Genomic DNA, 25,117 nt, shown 5'->3' with positions numbered 1-25,117 from the left:
CTCAGATTGACCCTCCCTGTCCACAATAATGATAAAGATTCCAAAATATCACTAACAATTTTTGTGATTAATCAAAAAAGGTCATTCAAATTTTATTTTAGATTCAAGTGAGTGTGTTAAATGTTGAATTTTTCATTGTAATCAATCAATTTTTAGTTAACATGTTATGATTAGTAGTGTCTTAAAAAAGTAGTGTTAATAGTAAAATCAGATGAAGATAATGTTACTCCAATTACAATTTATCATTTTAACAAATTATAAAAAGATAATGTGAGAAATAATGCTTATTGCTCATTTACTCATTTGTATCACGTTTTTTTTTCTATTGTGGTAGGTATCATGGCCAATACAGAAAGTAAAAGAAACTCTCATCGATGATCAGATTGTCCTATATAAATAGATTGGATCTAACTTGAACATAGAAGCCAACCAAACATGGCCTCAAGTTTAAACTTTAATCAACCGCAAGATCAATGGATCATTGCTATCAATAACATCATCCACAGCAATGACACTGATGTTCCTATTTGTGTCTTTAAAGTGCCTGACTTTCTAAAAGCTTCCAAACCAGAAGCTTATTGTCCACAAGTAGTAGGATTAGGACTATTGCATCATAACCGATTGGAGCTTGAATCAATGCAGATGTACAAGGTTGGTGTAGCAAGAAAAATGCATAAGGGGTTTGGAAGAATTGAGTTCAAAGAACTCATTTCTGAACTAAAGCAGCTAGTTCCATCTGTACGTTCTTGTTACCAAATGTACTTGAAAGCTGATGACTCTGAAATAGCATATGCAATGGCTATTAATGCTTTGTTTCTATTTGAGTTGCTATGTTATTATGGCGTTGGCAAAGATACTCTAACCTCTTCAAATATTTTGCATGGCTTAGTTGACACCGCAGGAACGAGACTGGCCCAAGATGGGATGCTCAGAGATACAATGATGCTTGAGAACCAAATTCCAATTATTGTGCTGAAAAATATCTTGCTCATTGAATGCTCAGAGCCAAACTCAAGCAATGTTGCATCTAAGAAGAAAAAGAAGTCAACTATCATTGAGAAATTTCTTCCTCAAATGTTGTTGGGTTATTGTAAAGCACTCTCTCCACTCCATGTGCTAGAGAACTACCTAGCTTCCATAGCTTTGAAGCATCCTCATTTGTTGGACCTTTTGTACCACTTGATTATGCTCAAAGAGCCACCGGAAGAGGAGGCACCCAAAGAGGAAGAAGAAGAAGAAGAAGAAGAAGACATGCCACAATCAAGAATTACGACTGAAGTTGCAGGTATAGTATTAGGTTTAGATATACCCGACAGATATTTAAAAACCAATTGAGCTAGTAAAAGGTTTACTTGAGCTACCATGGTCAAATCTTGATTCCTCCTCTATTAATAATAATGCTTTGGATGAAAAGGAAATTTTGGTTCCAACAGCATCAAAACTTTGTGATGGAGGGGTGAAATTCTCCTTCACAAACCACATCACAGCCATTGGGTTTGACCATGGCGCAACCACATTTAAGCTCCCTAACATTAAAATAGATGTTAACTCAGAGGTTATAATTAGAAACCTTGTGGCATTTGAAGCAACGTCCAAGTTTGATGAGTCTGAGTCTGAGTCTCTGGTTTTTACACAGTATATTGAATTGATGAATGGGATTATAGAGACCACAAAAGATGTGAAGGTATTGAGGCATCATGGAATTCTGAAAACTGAGTCCTTGAAGGATGACGAGGTTGTAAAGATCTTCAGTGGCATGAGCAAGTCTGTACAATTAGCAAGTACACATGAATTGTACAAGGCAATTGCAGATGTTAACAACTACTATAATGGTTTACGAAAGGCTAAGGCTCGCAAATTCGCCAAGAAGTGTGTATTTACTTTATGGAATGTTCGCACGCTTTTTGCTGCAATCTTGTTCCGTCTCTGATGACTCTCCAGACGTGTTGCTCTGTCTATGGCTGCTCTCGAATATTCAACAATAGCAGTTAATACATTGTGTTTATGGCTTGTGAGTGTCTTTCTTCATGTTCTCTGTGGCATTATGATAAAGCTTCAGCTGTGTTGTGATTCATTTGATTTAAAATTTCTTGTCCAGGTCTCTTCAGGCACATCAGTCATATAACCATGTGATCGTGGCTTGCAAGCATCTTCCATTTTTTCTTGAGTGTTTTTATTCCTATATGTAGCATTATGATCAAGTTTCTATGGTTTTGTTTTTTTATTATAATCTGTACTAGAATGAGCAAGTTTCTATGGTCTCCCGACAAGCTTGGATTGCAAGAATCATCTTTTATATATTTATTTTTGCTAAATTTGCAAGTCTACTTGCATGTACATGCTCTAATACAAACCCCATGCTCTTATCTCTCAGCTATTTCAATGGAGCAAGGAATTACGAAAGATTATAGAAATGTATGGCCCATAAAACATTAACATTTTTTTTAGTAACCCAAATACGAAGCATCTACCAATGGAATATATCATGAACAAAATAAAGTCAATCATAATCTTGAGATTCCTCTAGTCTGTATATCAAAAACCACCAAGTTCAGATAGCCAAGCATTTAACTGCAACCAACATTAGCCAGGCAAGATTTAATTGCAAAAGTATTCTATTCAAGTTCCCATGAAATGCTTCCATTTTGATCTAGTTTTCGCAATGATACAGCATTTGTCACCAATCCATCAAGGGATTTCATCTTCAACAAGTGCGATACAAATCTAAAATTTGCAATGTGAGGACTTGCACTCATAGGCGAGCAATAACCGCCTCCACCTCTGCAGGGGTATATAGATGGTAATTTGGAGCCACTTTTGCAATGTCAACGTTATTGGGTGTCACCTAGGTTCAACAACATGGATAAATCAATGTGATGAAAGGAAATATGATAAGTTAGACATGATGCATAACATAATGAATCAGCAATTCCAAGAAACTCTTACCTTTTCTTCCATAACCTGCCTCAGAATGGAAAGAGCAATGGTCTCAGCTTCTTGAAGAGTGATGTCCTGCAGATAATAGAATATATAATATATCCCTTCAATTTTTCAAGTTTACAGTAGCAAAAATTAAAAAAAAAAAATTAACACTAGAAGAAATACTTGTATTGCAGAGAGCTTGTGCTACACACACAAAATATACCTTGTTGTATTGCTCTTGCAGAGAGCTGTCAGCACCCTCTGAACCCGAACCAATAGCCTTGGCATTGCATTGCCAAAATGTGCCAGATGGATCAGTATAATATCTGCATTTCATTAGTTTTCTTACACGGTCAAAGAACGATAAAAACAGAAGGATACGAATACAATAAGCATCAAGAAATTAAACACTTAAAACTGGAGGGGTGGGGGGGGGGGGGGGGGGGGAGGGGGGGAGTTTTACCTACAAATATGCACATCTCAGCACTACTGTAATTGTGACATCTACATCCAATAGAAAGACTATAAATGGAAATCTATGGCCTTTATGGTTTTATGTTGACTAAGTGAATGTGTTGGTAAGGAGCTAAGCTGAGAAGTAAGAATGAGAGAATTTATTGGCTTTCAGAACAGTTGTAGTTCTGTTATCCACTTATCTCCCCCCCCCCCCCCACTCCCCCAACCAAAAGTGGGAAAAGCCACATTATAGCATGTAATGTGGGAAGTGGGAACGAGAGCATGAAAGTATTTAGGGTCTATTTCAAATCTGCTTATTTTGCTGAAACTGAAATTTTTTTGCTGAAAGTACTGTAAATAAAGGTAAAAGTTAGTTGAAATAGTACAGTAGGACCTATGAATAATACCAAAAAGTGCAATGGGGCCATGAATAGTAGCAAAAATAAGCTGAATAGTAAAATAAGCTGACTTTTTAATTAGTAGCCAAACGCACACTTAAAGCCTGATTTTATAAATTTTCTCAAAGCATGATTACCATTAATGTGGAAGTCGCAAGAGGGAGGTCAAAATTACAACGTTAAAGTTATAAAGAAGAAAGGATGGTAGAAAGATGACTGTAAATAGGATGGAGGAGCCTAAAATAAATAGTACAGCCAACAGTAATTAGTTGGAATGCGGGTCTTTTTTAGTTGAATGAGGAATCTATTTGGGTTGAGTGGAGCATGTAAAATAAATTAACAATGTATGCATAAAGATATTACTTTTAAATAATGCAATAAAATTGCACTTGCAAAATATGTATTTTAGGTTTCTAGCAAGGCAAAAACTAAATTATGTTAAATACCAGATTAATTTTGCAGCTGGTCATAACTATAATACTGACATTAAATGTCAAGGTTGTCAATAAAAAAATTAAATAATATTGACATTAATTTTGAAGTTATAAAATTATATATTAAAACTTTCTGAAAAAGGTTTTTGGTCAATATTAAATAGGTATAATTACAATTTACCCCCTCATGGTTTGATTTAGACCCCCAAACTTTCAAGTGTTACATTTGAAGCCTCAGGTTTGTACTAAAATGAAACCATTAGGGTTCTGTCTAAATTCCCCGTAACAATTTCATTTTAATCCTAACTTTTGGGGTCAAATTTCTTAATTGCACAGCTTGTGGGACTAAATAGTTATTGGGTCAAACCAAAAAGGGGTCATTTGCTGTCCAAAAAAGGTAAAAATATGTTAATTTTGATAGAACCCTAAAAGTTTCATTTTAGACCAAACTTTGGGGGGTCAAATGTAACAATTGAAAGTTTGTGAACTAAATTGAGATTGAGCCAGACCACAAGAGGGTAAATTGTAATTTACCCTACTATTAATCTAAGTGAAGTTCTCCTATGTCATCAAAAAATAATAATAATAATAATAAAGGTTTAGCAATCCCATGTTTATTGCAAGGGAGCAAGGAAGTCCTAATAAGTTTGAAATACTCTAATAATGAAGAATCATGTTCTGAAGCAACAAAGAGTCATTAGCAACCAAATCATTGTTTGCATCAGTAGCTGCATACTGATAAAATATGCTAAGCAAATCCTAAAAACAAACTGACATATATATAAAAAAATAAAAAATAAATTTAATTTTACCATTTGTTGGATCACATTAATCCAAAGATAGCTAGTAAATATGGTAAGCAAACTAATACTTACAAGCTGGGCCCATTCTCATCATGGCCAGCAATGAGAAGAGAAACTCCAAACGGTCGAGACTGCACGAAAAGAATAACATACATCAGAAAGCATTAAAGAATGAAAGATCTAGAATATAATATCCGGTTGTCAAAGAGGACCCAACCAAAAACAAGCAAGAATATTTTAACTGCAAGAGACGCCAACGCCTATAGGCTATAGACATTATGATATTGTCTCTTCTCATAAAATGAAAGAGAACACAGCATCCCATCACAAAAAGTACTTGAAGGTGAGTAAGTGTAAATTAATTATAGCACTGTAAATAAGAAATTTGAACTTCTGCAAGAACATGCAACATTTTGTTCTGCTACATAAACACAATTCACACACACATACGGAATTGAACCCATGACCTCATCCTTCACCCCTTGTTTATGAAGGAAGAGATGCAAATTGTCAAAAGACCACTGGCATATCCCAAACAAGCAACTACACCAACGTACTAATTGGTTTTGATAAGAAATAAAGTTTCAAACGCTAACAGACTGGATATGGGGATATAATAAGATTGCACAATCACCTTTTCTTCTATTGAAAGATTTGTAGGGCCAACACAATAGGCTTTGCACTTTGATGCAGTCTTAGATTAAAAAATAGACACTTGCAAAAGGATCTGAAGCATAACACAGGGTTAAGCATCTGATATTACTTTTCAGTTAACAACGGACCATGCCTAGAAGAAAAAGATAGATTAATTGCAGAGGAAAGCCAATGAACTTTCCAATGACAACTTCTTGGTCAAAAGACACAACCAGTTTAACCAAAGATGTTGGATTCAACTCCACAACAACGTTTTTCTTTGTTATTTATGGTATTATTCAGCCATAATCACCCATCAAGAGGACCTTCCCCTCTCAAACCAAAGGGAAAAAATAAAGATATCCTTCAAAAATTTGTATGTATTTTAGGCAGATTATCATAAAAATTAAATATAAAAAAGTTTGAAATAAAAATCAAACAACCAAAGATTTTAAAAACAAATTTCTCTCATTTTACTATCATTCAACAATCTCTAAAAAAAAAAAAAAAAAAAAAGAGAGAGAGATTAAACCGCAGAGAAGGCAATATGTGATTCAAATAGACATAAGACTGTGTTTGGATGAGCTTTTTTTCATTGGCTCATTTTGTTTTAAAAAAAATGACTTTCATAAAAGTACTAACTGTACCTAGAAAAAAGTTTTTCTAATGAGTTTTGTACCAAGAAAAAAGTGAAGTTTTATAAAGTTGTACCTAACCAATTAAACAAAACAATCTAACAAAATCAGACCCATTACAAGGACAGAAAGCTGGCAGCAAACAAAAGGACTGTTTAGAATGTGTTACAAACAAAATTTAGCTACTAGAACATCTCAAAATGTCATTTGCATTGAAGAGACAAAGAAAAAAGGGAAATACCTTAAAGAATGGGAGGGAAAAAGATAAGGTAGAAATTTTAGAAAACAACGCATGACTTACACCATTGGCTGAGATACACACTTCAGTTCAAGATTTAACAATGTATAATAAAAGCAAAGGGAGTTGAGGGGGGTTACATATAGATTACAGTTGCAACTAGAAAACCCAATTGCAATGTGCCAGGCAGTCTTTTAACCAGATCCCACCACTCAAAACTGTATTCATTGGTGTTTTCTTTTCTTTGGCATTACATATTTCACTAATAACATCATTAACAAGTGTGTGTGTGTGTGTGTGTGTGTGTGTGTGTGTGTGTGTGTCTGTGTTGTTACCATAAGAATTGCAAGCTTAAGTGGTTATTACCATCGATTCTTCATCACCTTCACCGAATCGTAGGGCCAGATCACAAAGAGCTTGTGTTGTAGACTCCACAGTCATTGGCTCACCATAGGAGAACCTATGGTTCTGAAAAAGATGAATTGAAATATATTATTAACATAGAGATTTTATTTTCCACTAGCACATTGATAACAACGACCATACTTGAGTCTCAACGCGCGCATGCTCAACTAGCGTTCGAGCATCAGCAATTAGTCCACTCATGGCGCAGCCCAAATGCTCGTCTATTTCCATGATTTTCTCCACACTGCTGGGTTCCTGAAAAATAAATATAAAGAAAAAAGGTCTCAACAAAGCAAATCCACTATACTTCAAATGTCAACAAGTGTGGTGACATCAACAAGAGAAGAATCCTCACATCAAAATTCGGATAGAACCACCCTCAGTTTTCAAATGAACTGGTGGTTAGGTTGGAATACAATTTTGAAGAGAGTATCCTATTGAAATCTGATTGAAAGTTCTATTGATCCTAATGTCAGTCCATGAGTCATGATTGTCATGTAAAATTCACGCAAGTTCCTTACTAGCATTAACATATACACAATAGTGTATTCATGATATTTTCACCACCTAAAGAATACAGTTTTATTCTATCTGCTTGAAACAAACATGTGTTTGTGTGTGTATACCTCGCCACACCTAAATAACACAAATGTGATAGTAAATTTATAACTTATTACCTTCAACAGATCAGAAGATGCATATAAATTATAATGTTCACCCACCAAGAGTCATGTAGCTCAACGGGCACTCCTAGTGTTTCCACCAGAGATGTCCAGGGTTCAAATAAAAATAAAAAATTACAATGAAGACCCTAAATTATACAGATTGCCTTGCTTTGGCACAATGGTGCCATAAACAGAAAAGGAAACTCCTAAATCAAGAGAGGTTCATGAACCAGCTTCACCTAAATGGATTCTGATCTGTGGAACAAAGCCTCCACACAAGATGGCAGATGTCTTTATAAACACGCCAATCTGTCTTTGCTTACAATAGATGTTGTCTAAAAGAATCAAATCAAGACCTTCTACATATTTATAAATTATACAAATGCAGAGAGGCTATAACAGTATAACACCCTTTTATCTTATGAGCTGCACTCTTTAAGGAGTCTGCTTTGCATACAAAATCATACATCTAAGGAATGGATCTAGAGTTATATAAATACTCTGTTGGGCAGAGGGCTTTTACTTGGTCTAGAAAGAAAATTCCACTAAAGTTAAAAGTTAGGACAATGACTACTTTAACATTGCCGTACTTCCTGGCTTTCCAGAATCCAGACTCTTGACTAAACCATAGAATAGTTACAGACCAAAATACTTGCCCAAAACAAATGTAAATTTCTTAGAAATTCTCCCATCAGAAACAATCTAAACTGGTTGGGACTATTAAGCTGAACTATTAGAGCTATAAACATGTTAAAATAACAACAAACACACAGAGGTCACAAAAGTATAAAAGGCTAACCAGTAGTGGGGAAGTGATACGTTTCTCAACTGCAAGCACAACTCCTTCCTTTGTCTTCAACCCAATTGCAGTTGATCCCAGCTGTAATTAAACCAAAACCCAAAATTACATTTGCAATCAGAATACACTACGCCTGACCACAAAATAAGAAGATACATTGAAATTATCAAAAAGAAGATACAATCAAGATTAAAACCGTTAAAATACTAATTTGGTCCTCCTATTGTGAAAGTTCAATCTGGTCCCTTAACTATTAATTGTATCACTTTAGTCCCTCAACTTTCAAAATCATGCCAATTATATCAAAATTTTAATTATAAATAGACCAAAATCAACAAGACCTTGCTGTCATAACTGCTACTAAATAGCTCTCCATAAAACTCAATGTGAACATTTGCTTTCTATATTGCTTTCTTTTGTGCTCTCTCTCTCTTTTTTACATGACATGTAGTTAATGGATAGTTGAATTTTAAACAATACGTCTAGCAACACAACATTTTCCACAACTGCTAAGTTGGCATGTTGTGATTGGTGGTAATAAAAGTGATGTCAGTAGTGAGCCTATGTAAAAGTGAAATTAAGCCCGACAATTTCAAAAGTAACAAATGAAACCTTGAAGTTTTAAATTGTAACAAACTAATTCTTATAGTTTCAAAAGTAACAAACTAAACCTGAAACTTTAAAAAGTAACAAATTCAGTCCTCAGCCCAGTGAACAGGGCCAGCGCGTAGCAAACGGAACAGTTCATCAAGCCATTTCTCACCTCAATCCCCTATATAGGAAGTGGGTTACTTTATAAATAAGGGCTAATTGCTTCAAACCCATTAAACTTAACTGGGTTAAAGTTTAATTTGTTACTTTTAAACTTCCTCTATAGCAGGTTCCATGTAATTTACCCAAAATTTTGTGAGACCACCAAATCCTACTCTTTATGGATCCCCAAAAGAAAAAGTATACAAAGATATATCTTTCTAATAACTTCATTTTCTCAGAGAAAAAAAGACATTCCAAGGAAACAAACAGAGTGTAAGAGAGAAAAGGGATTACCTTGATTGCCTCAATGGCATATTCCACCTGAAACAACCTCCCTTCTGGAGAAAATGTGTTCACTCCTCTGTCATACTCAGTCCTTCACAAACACCAAAACCAAAAGATTTTCAAAAAAAAAAAATTAATATCAAACTAATAATATCTACATTAAGCAAAATAAATAATAATTAAAAACAACATTGTAGCTCACCTTGTGAGAAACATTTTCGATTCGATTCGATTAACAAAAAACCCTAGAATTTGCAGAACATAAACCCTAGATCAGTTTCATTAACAAAATTTTCGCTAATTACACAAGCACATATATGTGAAAACAAACATATTGATTTTCTCAGACTGAAATTGTTAGAAACTGAAACTGAAAAACGAGTATAGAAGCAGAGAGAGAGTGAGAGAGTAATGGATCTCTCAAATGCAAGCTTTTAGCTCAGGCAATGGGGGTTTTTCACACCAATCGAAGAGCGAGGGTTTTGATAATCTTAGAACAGCGAAGAGTGAATCAAAGAAGAATCAAATTGAATCAGAGAAACCAGAGAGAGAGAAAGAGAGAGAGAGAGACATTTACCGGTTTGATTGAATGGTGTGTTTGCGTGTGAGAGAGAGAGAGAGAGTGAGAGAGCTTTACTCTGATTGAAAACGAAGAAGTATAATAAAGGTCTCAAAGTTTTCTTGTTGGGGAAGAAGGCTTCTTTTTTCATGGGCTGGGCCAGGCTCTGCTTCGTTCAAATTGGACCAATTCGTAAACTTGCTTCAATATTTTCAAGGACCTATATGAGAGGCCCAAGTCGTTAGTTTCCTAAAAACACAAATCATTGACTTATCATTGGATCGGTTTTTCAGACATGATGTGTATGAAATATAGACAATAAAATATTCTCATATTTGTATGTTTGGCTGCGTTTGAATCGACTTCAAAGTGATTCCGGAAATGATTTTTCGGAAAATGCATGCGTTTGGCTGTCACAGAAAACATTATTTTCCGGAAAATGATTTCCGGTTGACCACAAATTTCCCCTTTGACCACGGAAATCCATTTCTGCCTTCATTTTCACTTCAATTCACTTCCAGAAAAAGAGAGAGAGAGAGAGAGAAGAGAGAGCCCAGATCAGAGAGAGAGAGGGACGATCGCGCCGACGAGCGGCGCGATCGACGACCGCGCCGCTCGTCCGACGATTGCACTGCGCGGACGAGCGGCGCGGTGCACGATCGCGATCGTCGATCAAGCGGTGCGATCGACGAGTGCGCTTGTCTCTCGTCGATCGACGATCGCGATCGACGAGCGCGCTCGTCTCTCGTCGATCGACGAGCGCTCGTCGATCGACGAGAGACAAGCGCGTTCGTCCGACGAGCGCCGCTCGTCGGACGCTCATCGGACGCTCGTCGGACGAGCGTTTTGCCGGATTTGATGCATTTTCTGGTAAAATGATGAAATGAACCAAACACCAAAATTAATTTTCCGTAAAATGAATTTTGTGATAGCCAAACACATGAAAACGTTTTCCTTTCCGGAAATGATTTTACGCGAACCAAACACAGCCTTTAGCCTTACTCTTATGCTATTTTGTGATTGATTATAAATAATCTTTGTTTAATAGGTGATAAAGGCTTTAAATACTAATAGGAATTTGTGGAAGAGTAAAAAGAGAAAAACCATTGAAGAACCAATTCACGTGGAAGTTCAATGTTACAAGATGGGCCCAAAGTCAAGCCAAACCTTGAAGAGATCCAATGAAGCAAAGAAAAAGAAAAGAACAAAAAAGAGAACCAAAAAGAAAAAAGAATTGAAATAAATTTCACGGGATTCATAAGAGTTGTACAAGTGGCTTGTGGTCTAACTCTTATAGCTTGTTTGGATGGATGAGGAGTAGAAGAAAGTAGAGTAGAGAGAAGGAGAGTAAGTTAAACCACCTTGTTTAGATGTTTTCTAAGGGAAAAGGGGAGAGATTTAAGGGGTTTTAACTACTTCTAACCCTTCATTTTTAATTCTCCTAAATTGAAGAGATTTGGAGGGAAAGTAAAGTATAGAAATACTTGACCAAATGAATTATCAAATTTAGCTTTACCATATTAACAAAATTACAAACTATGAAAATGCTAATTATTCCCATTCTTTTTACTTAATTTTAAAAACATTCAAACAAGGTAGAAGATAACCGTTTCCCTTTCCTCTTCTCTCCACTACTCCCTTCCCCTCTACTCCCTCTCCTTCCAAACTTCCATACATAGCATTAATTGAACATTTGTTGTGGGCCTTCCAATTACTTCACCGAAACACAAACAAGGAGTTTGTATTTGGGCCACTTCACTTTTGGTCATGTAAAGAAAAGACTTAAGTCAGCAACTGTGATTATAAAAGGAGGCTTGTCTGACTTGTTCTAGGACTTAGGAGTGACTTCGCTTATATAAGGGAGAGACGGCTATAGAGACGAATGGTGTTGAACCTATAACAGTGCCGGTATGGTTTCTTTGTAATCAATAACACATAGATAATGATAGAGAATATGAGTTTATATGCTAATAGGTTGGTTTTAGGCATGTATGAACTGTGCCCTCTTATCTAAATAATAATAATATTTTATTTTTTGAGTCAAAAAAAAAAAAAATATATATATATATATATATATATAGCAATTATTTCTGAAACAGTGTGTTTGTTCAATAACATATATATTTATAGTCTCTTATTCATGAAAAACAACTTTTGAGAAACTCTCAAAGAGATAAAATCTTTTGTGCATTAGCATTTAAGTCAAAGAGAGAGAGAAATAGACATAGTTCAGTAGGGGTGTCTTCTTAAAAAGAAAGTGATAGGACCAAGACTCATGTGTAGGCTTGTTAAAGGGGGGATTTGTTCAAGCTACAAAGCAATGTCATGAGAAACATGCCACCTATTTTTAAATGTTTGATTATCGATTATTGTTTTGGTAGTGCACAAAATTATGGTAGGTCTTGACATATTGGTTAGAGAAATAATGCCATGAGGCAGTTGCTCTTAAATGGAAGTACTTATAGATTATAAAATGGATCCGTAATCAATTATTTGAGTAGAGAGCAAGTAAACTGTGTGTTCATCAAGGGAAATGGGATTAAAGCCTATGACATAAAAGTCTCCAGATATTATCTTATGATATCTTATGATAAATGTCAAGTCATTATTCCGTTAGCCATGTAAGTAATAACACTAACGGCAGTTAGTAAAAGAACTAATACAACTCATTTTTTAAACTTGAAGGACTAACTATGCTCAGTTGAAATTTAAGGGACCAATTATACTCCGAGGGTAAACTTGAGGGACAAACATTGTAGTTTTGCCTATGCACAAATCAACCTTTAAGGACAATGCTTTTGCAACATGATTCTATAGCATTGTGAGATTGTTCTAAACTCTTTTTTATTTTATGTTTTTGCTAATTATTTGGGATATTATTTATGTAGGCCAAAATGGGCAAATGCCCTTTTAGTGCAAAAAAATCAGCGTTTTGCCCCTTTTCCCAAACTAATTAGGGAAATGCCCCTATTTTGAAACTCGATTTTCTCAAAATCGAGTTTCAATGTAAAACTTGATTTGTAGAAAATCGAGTATGGGGCTATCAAACTTAAAAAATAAATAAATAAATAAATAAAATTGCATGGAACTCGAGTTCCATTAAAAATGCCACTATAGGCCTCCATGAAACGCAGCTATAGGTAAAATTTAAAATAAAAAATAAAAAAAAAAAAAAAATTTGCATGGAACTCAAGTTCATGGAGCTCGAGTTCCATAAAAAACACCACTATAGGTATTTAAAACGCCACTATAGAGCTCCCTATGGAGCTATCAAACTTAAGAAAAAAACTTGCATGTTAAAACGCTACTATAGGGCTCCCTATGGAGCAATCAGACTTAAAAAAAAAAATTTTGCATGTTTTAAAACACCACTAAAGGGCTTTAAAAAATTGCATGGAACTCGAGTTCATAGAGCTCAAGTTCCATAAATTTTTTTTTTTTTTTTTTTTTTCAGTTTGCTATAACTCAATTGTCCAAAAATCGAGTTTTAATTGAGTTTCAAAACAGGAGCATTTCCCTAATTAGTTTGGGAAAAAGGGCAAAACACTGATTTTTTTGCACGAAAAGGGCATTTGCCCATTTTGGCCTATTTATGTATCAAAACTTGTTTATTCACTAAAATATTTCCAACAATCTTAAAGGTTGAGTCTTGTGTTTCAAAATAGATAAACAAGTTGTTGATTCTCTTAAGATTATTTCAGAAATTACAATTAAAGCTCGAATCTTTTGATGAAAATATATAATTTTAAAGATTGACCTGTCATACCGTTTCAACGTTTGCCTTGTAATATTAAGCATGTGTATTGTATGATACTATTTGATTTGTAATGATTCAAAGGTGGTTTTGGTTTGTTGGCTTTAATTATATATACGGTCTTATTTCAAAATAAAAGTAGCACGTGGGTTTTGATTTTATTCATATATGTTAATTTTGGTTAATTAGATTGATTTTTACATCGATCTATGCCCATTGGTTTGGTTATTAGAAATTGAATTTTTATGATCTACAATCTACATCTTAATAAAAAGCATGTGTTTATTTTTCTCATGCAATAGAAGTTGAGTGTTCAATAAAGTTTGACAGTATATACAAGAAACTTTTGAGATAATGTTTATTAAGATTTGAATTTTTTTAGAAGATAGATCTTAATCTACTTTATGTAAATGAAATGAGATAAAAAAATTTTATTTTTGGCACAAACATGGAAAATAATGTATAGATTTATGGTGATTGCACTCCTATTGTTAAGTGGGATCAACAGAGTAGTATCAACTTGGTACTCCTTTTGTATAATAAAGATACAATAATACTATAATTTAATTAAATATTATCTTCCTTGACAAAGTATTCACGTAATCATTTATGGTTGTGTGAAAAAGAAATTACGAATGATTAAACAATTGTGTTATACAATTTTGGTATAATGATGTCAAACTTTACAAAAATATTAAGTGTCTTATTCTTGTAAAATTTTGGACGTTCCTAAAAGTGGTTTTTAGTAATAGAGGCTATTGGCTCTATGTACAAGTGCTATTCTTACATCTCTTGACACACATGTATGAAATGAGAATTATGAAAAAAAATTAAAAGTGTCTTTATATATATATATATATATATATATAGATATAATAAAAATAAAAAGTTATCCAACTAGTATTTTGGGCTAATGGATAAGATATAGTATTAGGGAATAAATATTCCTTTTATCCACCAAGTGCAAGAGTGATATTGATAAAATATATTTACATATTTTATTGGTTATATGTGTTGTTTTGAGATGGTTGATAGGTTTTTGTGAATTTGAAATATAAAAAAATTCAAAAAAATAAAAAATAGAAAAAAACTTTGCAAATCTATAGCAAAAGGAACCAAACTCTTTAGTTAGGTACATAGTAATTTGGATGATTTAAAACACACAATGACTAAAGGTGGTAAAAGATTTTATGTAATCTTTGTTGATGACCATTTTATATTTACTTAGATTTGTTTATTAGGGTGTGTTTGTTTTGGGTGAAAATGGTTTCAGGAAATCATTTTCCGTAAAATAGGCTGTTTGGTTGGTTTGGAAAATTGAATTTTCCGGAAATCATTTTCAGTTGACCGTAAATTAGTAGTGTTGACTACGGAAATCCATTTCCATTCCTATTTTCACTTCAAATGATTTCCGGAACTGGGGACGCGCAAGGGAGAACGAGAGAGCTCACAGACGCGCCGTCGATCGTGAAGCACCGATCGCGCCGTCGAACGCGAAGCACCGCGCCGATCGACGCTTTGCGAGATCGCGATCGACGCGAACGGTGCTTCGCGAGATCGCGATTGACGCGAACGATGCTTCGCGAGATCGCACCGTCGATCGCGATCCGAGATCGCGATCTCGCGAAGCATCGCGCCGATCGCGATCTCGCGAAGCGTGTCGATCGACGCTTCGCGAGATCGCGAACTGTGCTTCACGCGCCGTCGATCGCGAGATCGCGCAATCTCGCGAACGGTGCTTTGCGCGCTGTCGATCGTGCCGTCGATCACGAGATCGCGCCGGTTCTTCTGGGTTTTGTAAGTGTTTTTCTGGGTTTTGCCTCTTCCTTCTTCTTTTCCAAACACCAGAAAATATTTTCCGAAAATTTTTTTGAAATGCAACCAAACACATGAAAACATTTTCTTTTCCGGAAAATAGCATTTCCGGAAAGTGGAATATTTTCCGGAAATGCTTTTACACGAACCAAACACAGCCTTAGGAACCAAAGATGAAGTTTTGGAAATTTTTATAAAATATAAAATGAAGTTGAAAATGGCGTTAAGTCTAACTTGGTATACCTTGAATTGTGGGGGTGGTTCGCTAAGATGTTACCCAAATCTAAAAGGAAGAATACCTCAAAGTGTGGGGGTACTTGCCTAAGGTCATGCTACATGAACCTAAAAGGAGGAAACTTGATTCTTAAATATGTGATTGTGTGTTTATTGGTTATGTTTGCCATAGTTCATGATATAGAATTATTTTCATCAATAGTGATGTATTTAGAATTTAATACTATTGTTGAATCTTAAAAATACTTTTTTTTAAGTATGAGTTTCTTTTAAAAAATAAGGAAAATATGTTTTATGAACCTATTGATACTTCTAATGATCTTGTTGTGATGTGCAAGAATTGAGAAGAAGTAAGCGAACTAGGGAGAAAAAGAGTTACGGTAACAATTTTCTTACCTATATTGTTGAAGATGAACATGTAAGTTATTATGATGTAATTAAATTTGTTGATGCACCATTATGGTTGGAAGCTTTTAACAAATTATTAGATTATGTCTAATTACACTTGGAATGGGTTGAACTTCCACCTAAGGTTAAGCCTATTAGTTGTAAGTGGGTGTTTAAAACAAAATTGTATGGTTGCAATTTGGTTTTTAAAAGAAAATTATAACCGAATGGGATCATAGAAAAGTGTAAGGCATGCTCGGTAACTTAAGGCTATAAGCAAAATTTCGTGTTGATTAGTTGATACTTATTCTTCGTTTATTAGAATTGCATCTATAAGAGTGTTGTTTGTCATTGTATCTATTTACAAACCTATTATACATCATATGGATGTTAAAACTGTTTTTCAAATAAGTGAATTAGATGGAAAAAAAATTATATGGAGCAACCCGAGGGCTGTGTTGTCCTTGGACAATAACATAAAGTTTGTAAATTGGTTAAATCCTTATATGGATTAAAACAAGCACCTATACAATGACATGAAAATTTTGATATATGATGTTTACACATGGATTTGAGATTTATGATCATGAGGATAAATGCATATATAATAAGTTAAATAATAACGAAGGTGACATTATTTGTTTATATGTTGATAACTTACTTATATTTGGAACTAGCCATAATATTGTGCATGATACTAAATGTTTTCTTACTTCTAAATTTGATATGAAAATTTTGATTGGGGCAAATGTTATTTTAGGCATCAAGATCCTTAGGGATAATGATTGCAGTGTACTATCACAATCTCATTATGTGGAGAAAAAAAAAATTAAACACTTTGATATGTGACCTATGTCTATTATGTATGACTTAAAGGTGCACTTGGTAAAAAATTGTGGTGATAATGTTTCATAAGATGAGTAAGCACAATTATTGGTTGTTTAATATTTTTGATAAACTGTAGTCGCCCTGATATTGCATATGATGTTTGTAGATTAGGTAGATACACTCGTAGTGTTGAGCATTGGGATACAATATCTATATTATTGATCTATTCAAAGGGGACTTTTTATTTTTGTTTGTCATATTGTGGTTATCCTGTTGTTTTAGAAGGATACTGTGATGCTAACTGGATCTTTGATACAGATTATGTGAAGCCCACTAGTGGATATGTTCACACTAGCTAGAAGGGTTGTCTCTTGGAAGTCATCCAAGAAGACTTACATAGTGAAATCTAATATGGAAACAGAGTTAATGGCCTTAGAAAAGGCTGGGTCCAAAGCTGTATGGCTTGGGAGTTTATTAATTAATATGCCTCCATTTACTAACTCTGTTGTCTCTGTTTGCTTTCCTTGTGATTGCCAAGCTACCATAACACGTGTTAAGAGCAAAGTTTATAATGGGAAAAGTCGACATATCCAATTGAGGTTGAGGCAGCTTATTGATAATGATGTTATGTTATTAGACTTTGTGAGGTTTGAAAGGAACTTGATCAATCCTTTGACCAAACCACTAGCAAGAAGGCTAGTGAGTGAGACATCTAGAGGGATTGGACTAATACCCAAGTTGCGACACTATAGCTAATGCCTAACCTCTATAATGGGTGATTCCACGCAAGAGGTTAAATGGGTAGAGGTCATTAGTGGTCCATGGACACTGTCATTTGTTATGTGTTTTCCGCTATCTCGGTAAGGAGATTAGTGATGAGTCCATCCCTATGGTGTGAGTGCTAAGTTGCAGAATTTGGTGAGGTTGAGTTTAGACTCATAATGGATCCATATCCCTACTTGTTTGGATGGGGTGTATCTGCACGCACTCTTGATGGATGCCACCAACTAAGTTGCAGATTGTTGGAGGTTGAGCTTTAAGCTCTTAATGGATCAATATCCCTACCTGTTGGGATGGGTTGTATTTGCACGCATTCCTGATGGATGCCACCGACTAAGTTGTAGATTATTGGAGGTTGAGTTTTAGGCTCTTAATGGATCCATACTCCCTACCTATTGGGATAGGGTGTTCTGCACACACTCCTGATGGATGCCACCTATGTGTGAGTGAAAGTTGTGCCATTTCCTATGAAACTTTTTGGGTAGATCTCTAGAACTCTCATGAAACCCAGTGGCTCATGGCCTGGATAAGACGCCAACCCACTTAAGAACAACCTTGGTAAAGAAAGTTATGTGGGTGGTAAGTTTGGATTACTAATAGCTTGGTTAAAAGAGTTTAAACTCTACCATTGTCATTTAGTTCCTACTTATTTATCCTATGTATGGTTAAAACATTTTGGTACCATATTGATGCATGCTTTCTTTAGTTGCTTGCCTTTCCTATTTTGTGTTTATAACGTGTGGGGGATTGTTGGTGTGGGTGTGTGTTCCAAACACTTTTATTAGTATTTATTTTCTATCCATTGGGAATTTATGAGTAAAATAGCCGTTGACAATTATGAGAAAAATAGTCATTGGGCAATAATGGATAATATAGTTGTTGGGCTTTTATGGGTTATTAGTTACCAATAACTATAGCTTATTATTGTCATGAATAACCTATATAATACCCATCATCACACCCTTCCCAATGAGTTTTTTTTTTTTTAACTACTCTATATTTAGATATACACAATCCTATTATATGTCTCTCCCATATATTTTTCTACAATTTATATTTGTTCTAAGGAAAAGCAATAGAGGGTTGTTCTTGAACCTTCGTGAGTAGAAGTGCATCCATTACGAAGGTTGACGCTATAATATAATCCTGGAGTTGTTTGGCTAAGAGAACCAATTGCACCGAGTTTTACTTTGGATGGCACAAATCAACATTTAAGGACAACACTTTCGTAGCGTGATTCTATAGTATTGTGAGATTGTTCTAAACTCTTTTTTATTTTATGTTTTTGCTAATTATTTGGAATATTATTTATGTATCAAAACTTGTTTATTCACTAAAATATTTCCAACACCCAATATGAAAGATTGAAGTCCACTATCCAAGTTCCAAGACAAGATTTTTTTTACAGTTTTGAGATTACAATTTGCTTCAAGTCCTACACGAGTATGGTTTACACTTCAAGTTATCTTCAAAAGCAAAAGCAAATACTCTCAAGTTTAACCCTCCCTCTACTTTTTATTTCTTATTTGTCATTAAATTAATAAATATATTAATAATGTATATAATATAATACTATGACTATTGAAACTGATATTATTTTTAATGTATAATATAAATAAACTAATATAATCTTTACTTTTTTAGTCTATTAGTAATTTAGTTGTACCATGGTCATTATATAGAAGAGGTTAAATTTAATTTTAAAATCCAGGTTTATGAGTAAGTTTAAAATTGTTGATTAATTCTTCAAAATAAAGAAAGATAGTACTGGTATTAATTTAATTATGTACCATAGTATAGATATATTAAATATAAAAAACAATTAATCATTTTTTTTGATCCCTCAAAGTCAAATTCCTAGCTTCGTCACTATGAAAAAGTGTCTATTGAATGAAAAAGTGTCTATTTACTAAAAAGTTGCCTACTGAAAAATGAAAAGGTACAATTTTTCGATTTTTTAAAAATGTATATATAGCATTAATTTGTGTAGTCACGTGGCGCAATGAGGAGGCAACAAAAAGTCAAATATTTCACTTTTAGGACAAAATGGGCTTCTACCCTTTTCAGCCAAATTAATTAGCTTTTTGCCCTTCTTCCCAAACAAAATAGGGAAATGCCCCTCTTTTGAAACTCGACTTTTTCAAAATCGAGTTAAACCCTATAGTGACGTTTTTAAGGACTTATAGTAACGTTTTTAAGGACCTATAGTGGCGTTTTGTAACTTGATATCCATGAAATCGAGTTATAGGCAATTTTATTACCTATAACTCGATTTCATGGATATCAAGTTACAAAACGTCACTATAGGTTCTTAAAACGTCACTATAGGTCCTTAAAAACGTCATTATAGGGCTTCAGAATTTTTTTTTTTTAACTCGATTTTGAGAAAGTCGAGTTTCAAAAGAGGGGCATTTCCCTATTTAGTTTGGGAAGAAGGGCAAAAGGCTAATTAATTTGGCTGAAAAGGGCAGAAGCCCATTTTGTCCTTCACTTTTATATTATATATATTAGAATATTTTTTTCTTATGCATTCCACAAAGTTGGAAAGGGGAAGAGAGGAGGAATAAATGAAAGAACTTTTTTCTACGTGAAGTTGTAATTGGTTTTGTGTGGATTTGTTTTTTTAAAACGTGACGTGGTAGTTTCTTTTGTTTTTTTTTTTTTTTTTTTTTAATTTTTATAGTAGGAACTATGGGTAGTTTTTGTGGGGTTTTGTTTTCTTTTTTAAGTTATAAGAACGTAGGGTGATGGAAGTGGGAAGGAACTTTTTAATAAGAACTTTTTTATATAGGAGTAAGGGATGTGGGGTAGTTTTTCTCTTATAGGAATATTTTTATTTTTTTGTTGATTTACTATTTTAACTCTAAGGAGTAATGATAATTTAATTAAAATATGAATATTTTTGACAATGAACAAGACAATAACTAATTTTTTGAATCCTTTTAATATATAGAGAAGAGATTAGAGAGTTGGAACTAAAATTTAGGAACAAAATAGGAGTAGTTGGTAAATTGCTTAACCGTAAGATATTTTAGAGAGTTGGAACTAAAATTTAGGACTAAATAGTTTGTAAACTGTTTTTTAAAATTTAGGAAAAATTTCAACAAGACTTTCTCCAATTGCTTGAAGAGTTATTGGATCGTCTGGATGAATTTGAGCTATTTTTGGTTCAAGCTTGGCTCATAAGGAATCAAAGAAACTCGATCATTCATGGAGGAAAGTTGAAGGAACCAACACAGCTGAACAAGAGGGCAGTGGATTACTTAGCAGAATACAACCAAGCACAGGAGCAGCTGGTTATGCCAATCACAACAAGCATCGAAAGTGGGTGGCGACCACCACCTGATTCCAAATTCAAACTCAACTTTGATGCGGCCATTTTCTCAGATTTGGGATGCTCAGGCATGGGAGTCCTTATACGGAATGAAAAGGGGGAAGTCATGGGAGCAATGTCAGCCAGAAGACCCTAGGTTTATGACAGTTTGGAAGTAGAAGCACTAGCATGTCGTAGAGCCCTGCAAGTTGCTGTTGATATTGGATTCTCTGATCTGATTATCGAAGGAGATAGTGTGTAGGTGATGAATGCAATCAGGTCCAGAAAGGCAGACTTGTCTCGGCTGGGACACATTTTTGAAGATATCCAAGTGCTTATTTCTAGACAAAATTGGGCAGAGGTAGAATGGGTGAATCTAAAAGCAAATTCGTTTGCTCATAACTTAGCACATTATGCAAAAAACATTTCTGATGATGTAATTTGGTTGGAAGATTCTCCATCACCTACTTTGGAATCCTTGTATCATGACTCTTTATCTATTTTATGAATGACGTATCGTTCTATTTATAAATAAATAAATTAAAAAAAATAAAAAAAGCTAAAATTTAGGAGTTTTTAAATTAGTAATTTTACATATATATATATATATATATATAACTCTATAATTTGAAAAATTATTAGGTACTCCTGGAATACCATAAATGCGTAGTCCCCCCCTCTTACATGAATAGTGGGTCCTACCATAAATTTAATTAGTGGGACCTACCATTCATGTGAGGGGAGGGAGTACGCATTTATGGTACTCCGGGAGTACACAATAATTTCCCCTATTATTTAAACTTTACAAACTAGGAAATTTGAGAGTATTTTAGACATCAAAATTGAGGATCCTAAATAGGGAAAGCTTCTTAAATAGTAGTAAGATTACCCAACAAGAGGAATCTAAAAAAAAAAAAAAAAAAAAGATTCTCTCACCAATAGAAAACTACATTTTATAGTTACATTTAAGGGGGATGAAAAAGGAAAAGAAAAAATTGAAAAGAAAGTAGTTTGTTTGTTTGTTTGTTTTTTTTTTTTTTTTTTTTTTTGCATGAGTATTGGTTGGAAAAAAGAAAAGAGAGAATATTGGTGGGGACTAGATCCACCAAAATGTTTTCACCAAAAGAAAAAGTAGGGAGAAAGAGGTTGACCAAAAAAAACCCAAGTGCATGCCTTTTTCTTTTCTTTTTTTGGTTATACCCATCTCTTTCGGATTCTCTTTTTCTTTGGATTTTGTCTTTTCCTATATTTTTCATTTTTTTTTCTCTCTCTCTTTTTGCTCTCATTTGTTTTGGATTCTTTTATTTTACTTTTGTTTTTTTTAAATGACTAAAATGTAAAACACATTCTCTAAATTTCTTCAAAATTCATTTCAATCCCTAACTTTACTTTCATTTATTTTCAGTCCTTTAAGTTTCAGATTTATTCAATTTAAGTCTTTCCATCAACTTTTGTTAATTTTTTTGAAAAAACAAATCTGGAAAATATTTTTCAATTATTAATTGAATTTTTTTAATTTAAAAAATTGAAGAAAATTTAAAAAATGGAAAATTAACTACAACATATAACAAAAGTTTATAGAAAGGCCTTTATTGAGTAAACTTGAAAGTTAAAGGACTGAAATGAACAAAAGCAAAGTTAAAGCAATGAAATGAATTTTGATGAAACATAGAGTTAGTTTTGCATTTCATCCACACAAAAAAAAAAAAAAAATGAAGTGTCCATGCACAAATTTTTAATAAGAAAATGTGTTACCTTTTATTTTATTTAATAGCGATATAATTATAAATTTATACTAACTTTATTTTCCATCTTTTCATTTTTTTCTCAACTAAACAAATGAGTTTTTCATCTCTCCACTTTTTCATCCTCCCAACTAAACACATATGAGAGAAAACTTAAATATCTTTTATACTCCCACTTTTTTATCTCCTTTTTATTTTAAATCCTCCCACTTTTCTAATCCTCAATTCAAACGAACCCGAGCGATAGACAACTTTTTCTGACTGTTGTGTTAGAGCATCAGTATTGATAGTGCCAAAAATTTTAGCTTTTGATACCACAAAAAACTATTTTATCTATTTTACCATCTCACTTTACAAAACACCTAACATCAATGATTTTATTTTATCATTCAACACATAAAATAATATAAACAACACAATAAAATAATATATCTACTACAATAAACAACAACTACAACCACAACTACCACCACAACCATATAAAATATAGGGTAAATTCCACTTACCTCCCCTGAGGTTTGGGCTATTGCCAATAAAGTCCACAACATTTAAAACGTGACCATTTTGGTCCTTATTCCCGAACGGTTTGTAACATCATTACATACACTCTGTCCTCTCTCTCACCCTTCTCCTGGGTCTTCTCTTTTCCCTTTCTCTGATTTCGAGAAGAAGAAGAAAATTGAAGAACAGAAATTAGTAAAACAAAAAGAAGAAAAATATGCTTGACCACCGACCTAGCAAAACCCACAAAGACAACGACCACCGACCACTAGCAAAACCCACAAAACCATCAACCACCAACAAAACAACAACATCAACAAAACCCACAAACCCAAAACCACTGACCATTGACCACCAACAAAACCCACAAACCCATCAGCAATACCGATCCACAAACCCAGAACCAGTGACCATAGACCACTAGCATCAACAAATTCACAAACATGTCAATCCCACAACGACATCTTCATCATATCTCTTCTCTGTGGTTTTGTGACCGTCCTCCACCAACCACCCCACAACAAACCCAGAACTAGAAACACAAACCAAAACCCACAAAAATCCAACACACCCAAAAAAAAAAAAACCAAATTCTCTATCACCAATCCAAACCAAAACCGATCCACTACAAAACCCACCACCATAGTGCCACTACAAAGAGGAAGAGAGAAGAGAAATTGCAAACCCACCACCATGGCGCCACCGCAAAGACGAAGAGAGAAAAATAGAAATGAGAGAGACGAGAGAGCCAGAGGTTATGGAGAGAGAGAGAGAGAGAGAGAGAGAGAGAGAGAGAGGCAATTCTGGGTTAGAGGAAGAAAGAGGAAAGAACAAAGAACAAAGAAGAAGAAAAAAAAAGTAATGGCATTACAAGCGGTTCGGTCATTGGATTAGGATGGTCACGTTTTAAATGTTGTGGACTTTATTGGCATTAGCCCAAACCTTAGGGGAGGTAAGTGGAATTTATACTAAAATATATTATGCTGCTTTACCATTTGAGCTAGATGGCTGTGCACTGTAGCTAATGAGTTAAATTTTTTTATCTATACCACCCCCATTTTAGCACACTTTTTGTATATTGTGGTGCTAAAATAGCATTGCATTTTAGCAATTTCACACCACCAACGTGGATGCTCTTAACTCTTACACCTATATTATAGCTATCATTGGAACCACCCAAACCATTGGTTTGTAAGGCATTTTGCCTCTTTGTCTTCTGAGATGGAAAAACATGGATTCTCAAAACACGGGAAAAACAAAAGACAAAGGCCACCCAAACCCAATACTAACAAACAGACAAAGGCCATGAAAGCTCCTTAACCAAAGCCATCACACAAGCGATCCAAAATCCAATTCCATACTCATGACCCAAACCCACAACAAAACCACTCCATCCAGCCACAAGTTGTCAAAGCCTTAAGCAATCTATTAGGATTTTTATTAAGGCTAAACTCCAAGATAGTTGTTTTTTGCAATAAAATTTTCATTGTATTTGTTTAAGAAATTTTATTTGTAATCTTTCAGTGTAATTAAATTGGGGATGAATATAAAAGTATGTTGTTCACTCAATTTCACTGTACACATTTATAAATTTTGGTCAAATGAACTTACGATCAGTCGAGCAAATATAAGAAAAAATTTACAAGTTTGGACAAAACTCAACATTCAGTTGAGGAACAAAGTCATCAATAAGCTCACCATGAAATTAGCTAACATTCAGCCTCTCTATTTAGCACCTTTCTCTCATTTGGACCATTTTGCATGAGACCTCAAAC

At 34.2% G+C, this 25,117-nt stretch overlaps 2 protein-coding genes across 2 annotated transcripts; one reads left to right on the top strand and one right to left on the bottom strand.

Moving 5' to 3' along the window:
* The first annotated feature begins 435 nt into the window (after nucleotides 1-435).
* Nucleotides 436-2,483, top strand: LOC126704773 (putative UPF0481 protein At3g02645). Its single transcript, XM_050403785.1, has 2 exons — nucleotides 436-1,290; nucleotides 1,337-2,483. Exons 1-2 carry the CDS (start codon nucleotides 436-438, stop codon nucleotides 1,928-1,930), a joined length of 1,449 nt encoding a protein of 482 aa, XP_050259742.1. The 3' UTR covers nucleotides 1,931-2,483.
* Nucleotides 2,484-2,486: 3 nt separating this feature from the next.
* On the bottom strand, nucleotides 2,487-10,140 carry LOC126705616 (proteasome subunit alpha type-5). The gene is made up of 10 exons (XM_050404706.1): nucleotides 10,004-10,140; nucleotides 9,629-9,671; nucleotides 9,436-9,517; nucleotides 8,389-8,469; nucleotides 7,066-7,179; nucleotides 6,886-6,987; nucleotides 5,086-5,144; nucleotides 3,146-3,248; nucleotides 2,947-3,012; nucleotides 2,487-2,845 (listed from the first exon to the last, which is right to left on the bottom strand). Exons 1-10 carry the CDS (start codon nucleotides 10,134-10,136, stop codon nucleotides 2,753-2,755), a joined length of 876 nt encoding a protein of 291 aa, XP_050260663.1. The 5' UTR covers nucleotides 10,137-10,140; the 3' UTR covers nucleotides 2,487-2,752.
* Between the last annotated feature and the right edge of the window lie 14,977 nt (nucleotides 10,141-25,117).

Source organism: Quercus robur, chromosome 11 (assembly GCF_932294415.1).
Source record: "Quercus robur chromosome 11, dhQueRobu3.1, whole genome shotgun sequence".
Taxonomy (NCBI): domain Eukaryota; kingdom Viridiplantae; phylum Streptophyta; class Magnoliopsida; order Fagales; family Fagaceae; genus Quercus; species Quercus robur.
Note: the sequence above shows the minus strand (reverse complement) of the source record. Positions and strands in the feature narration are given on the sequence as shown.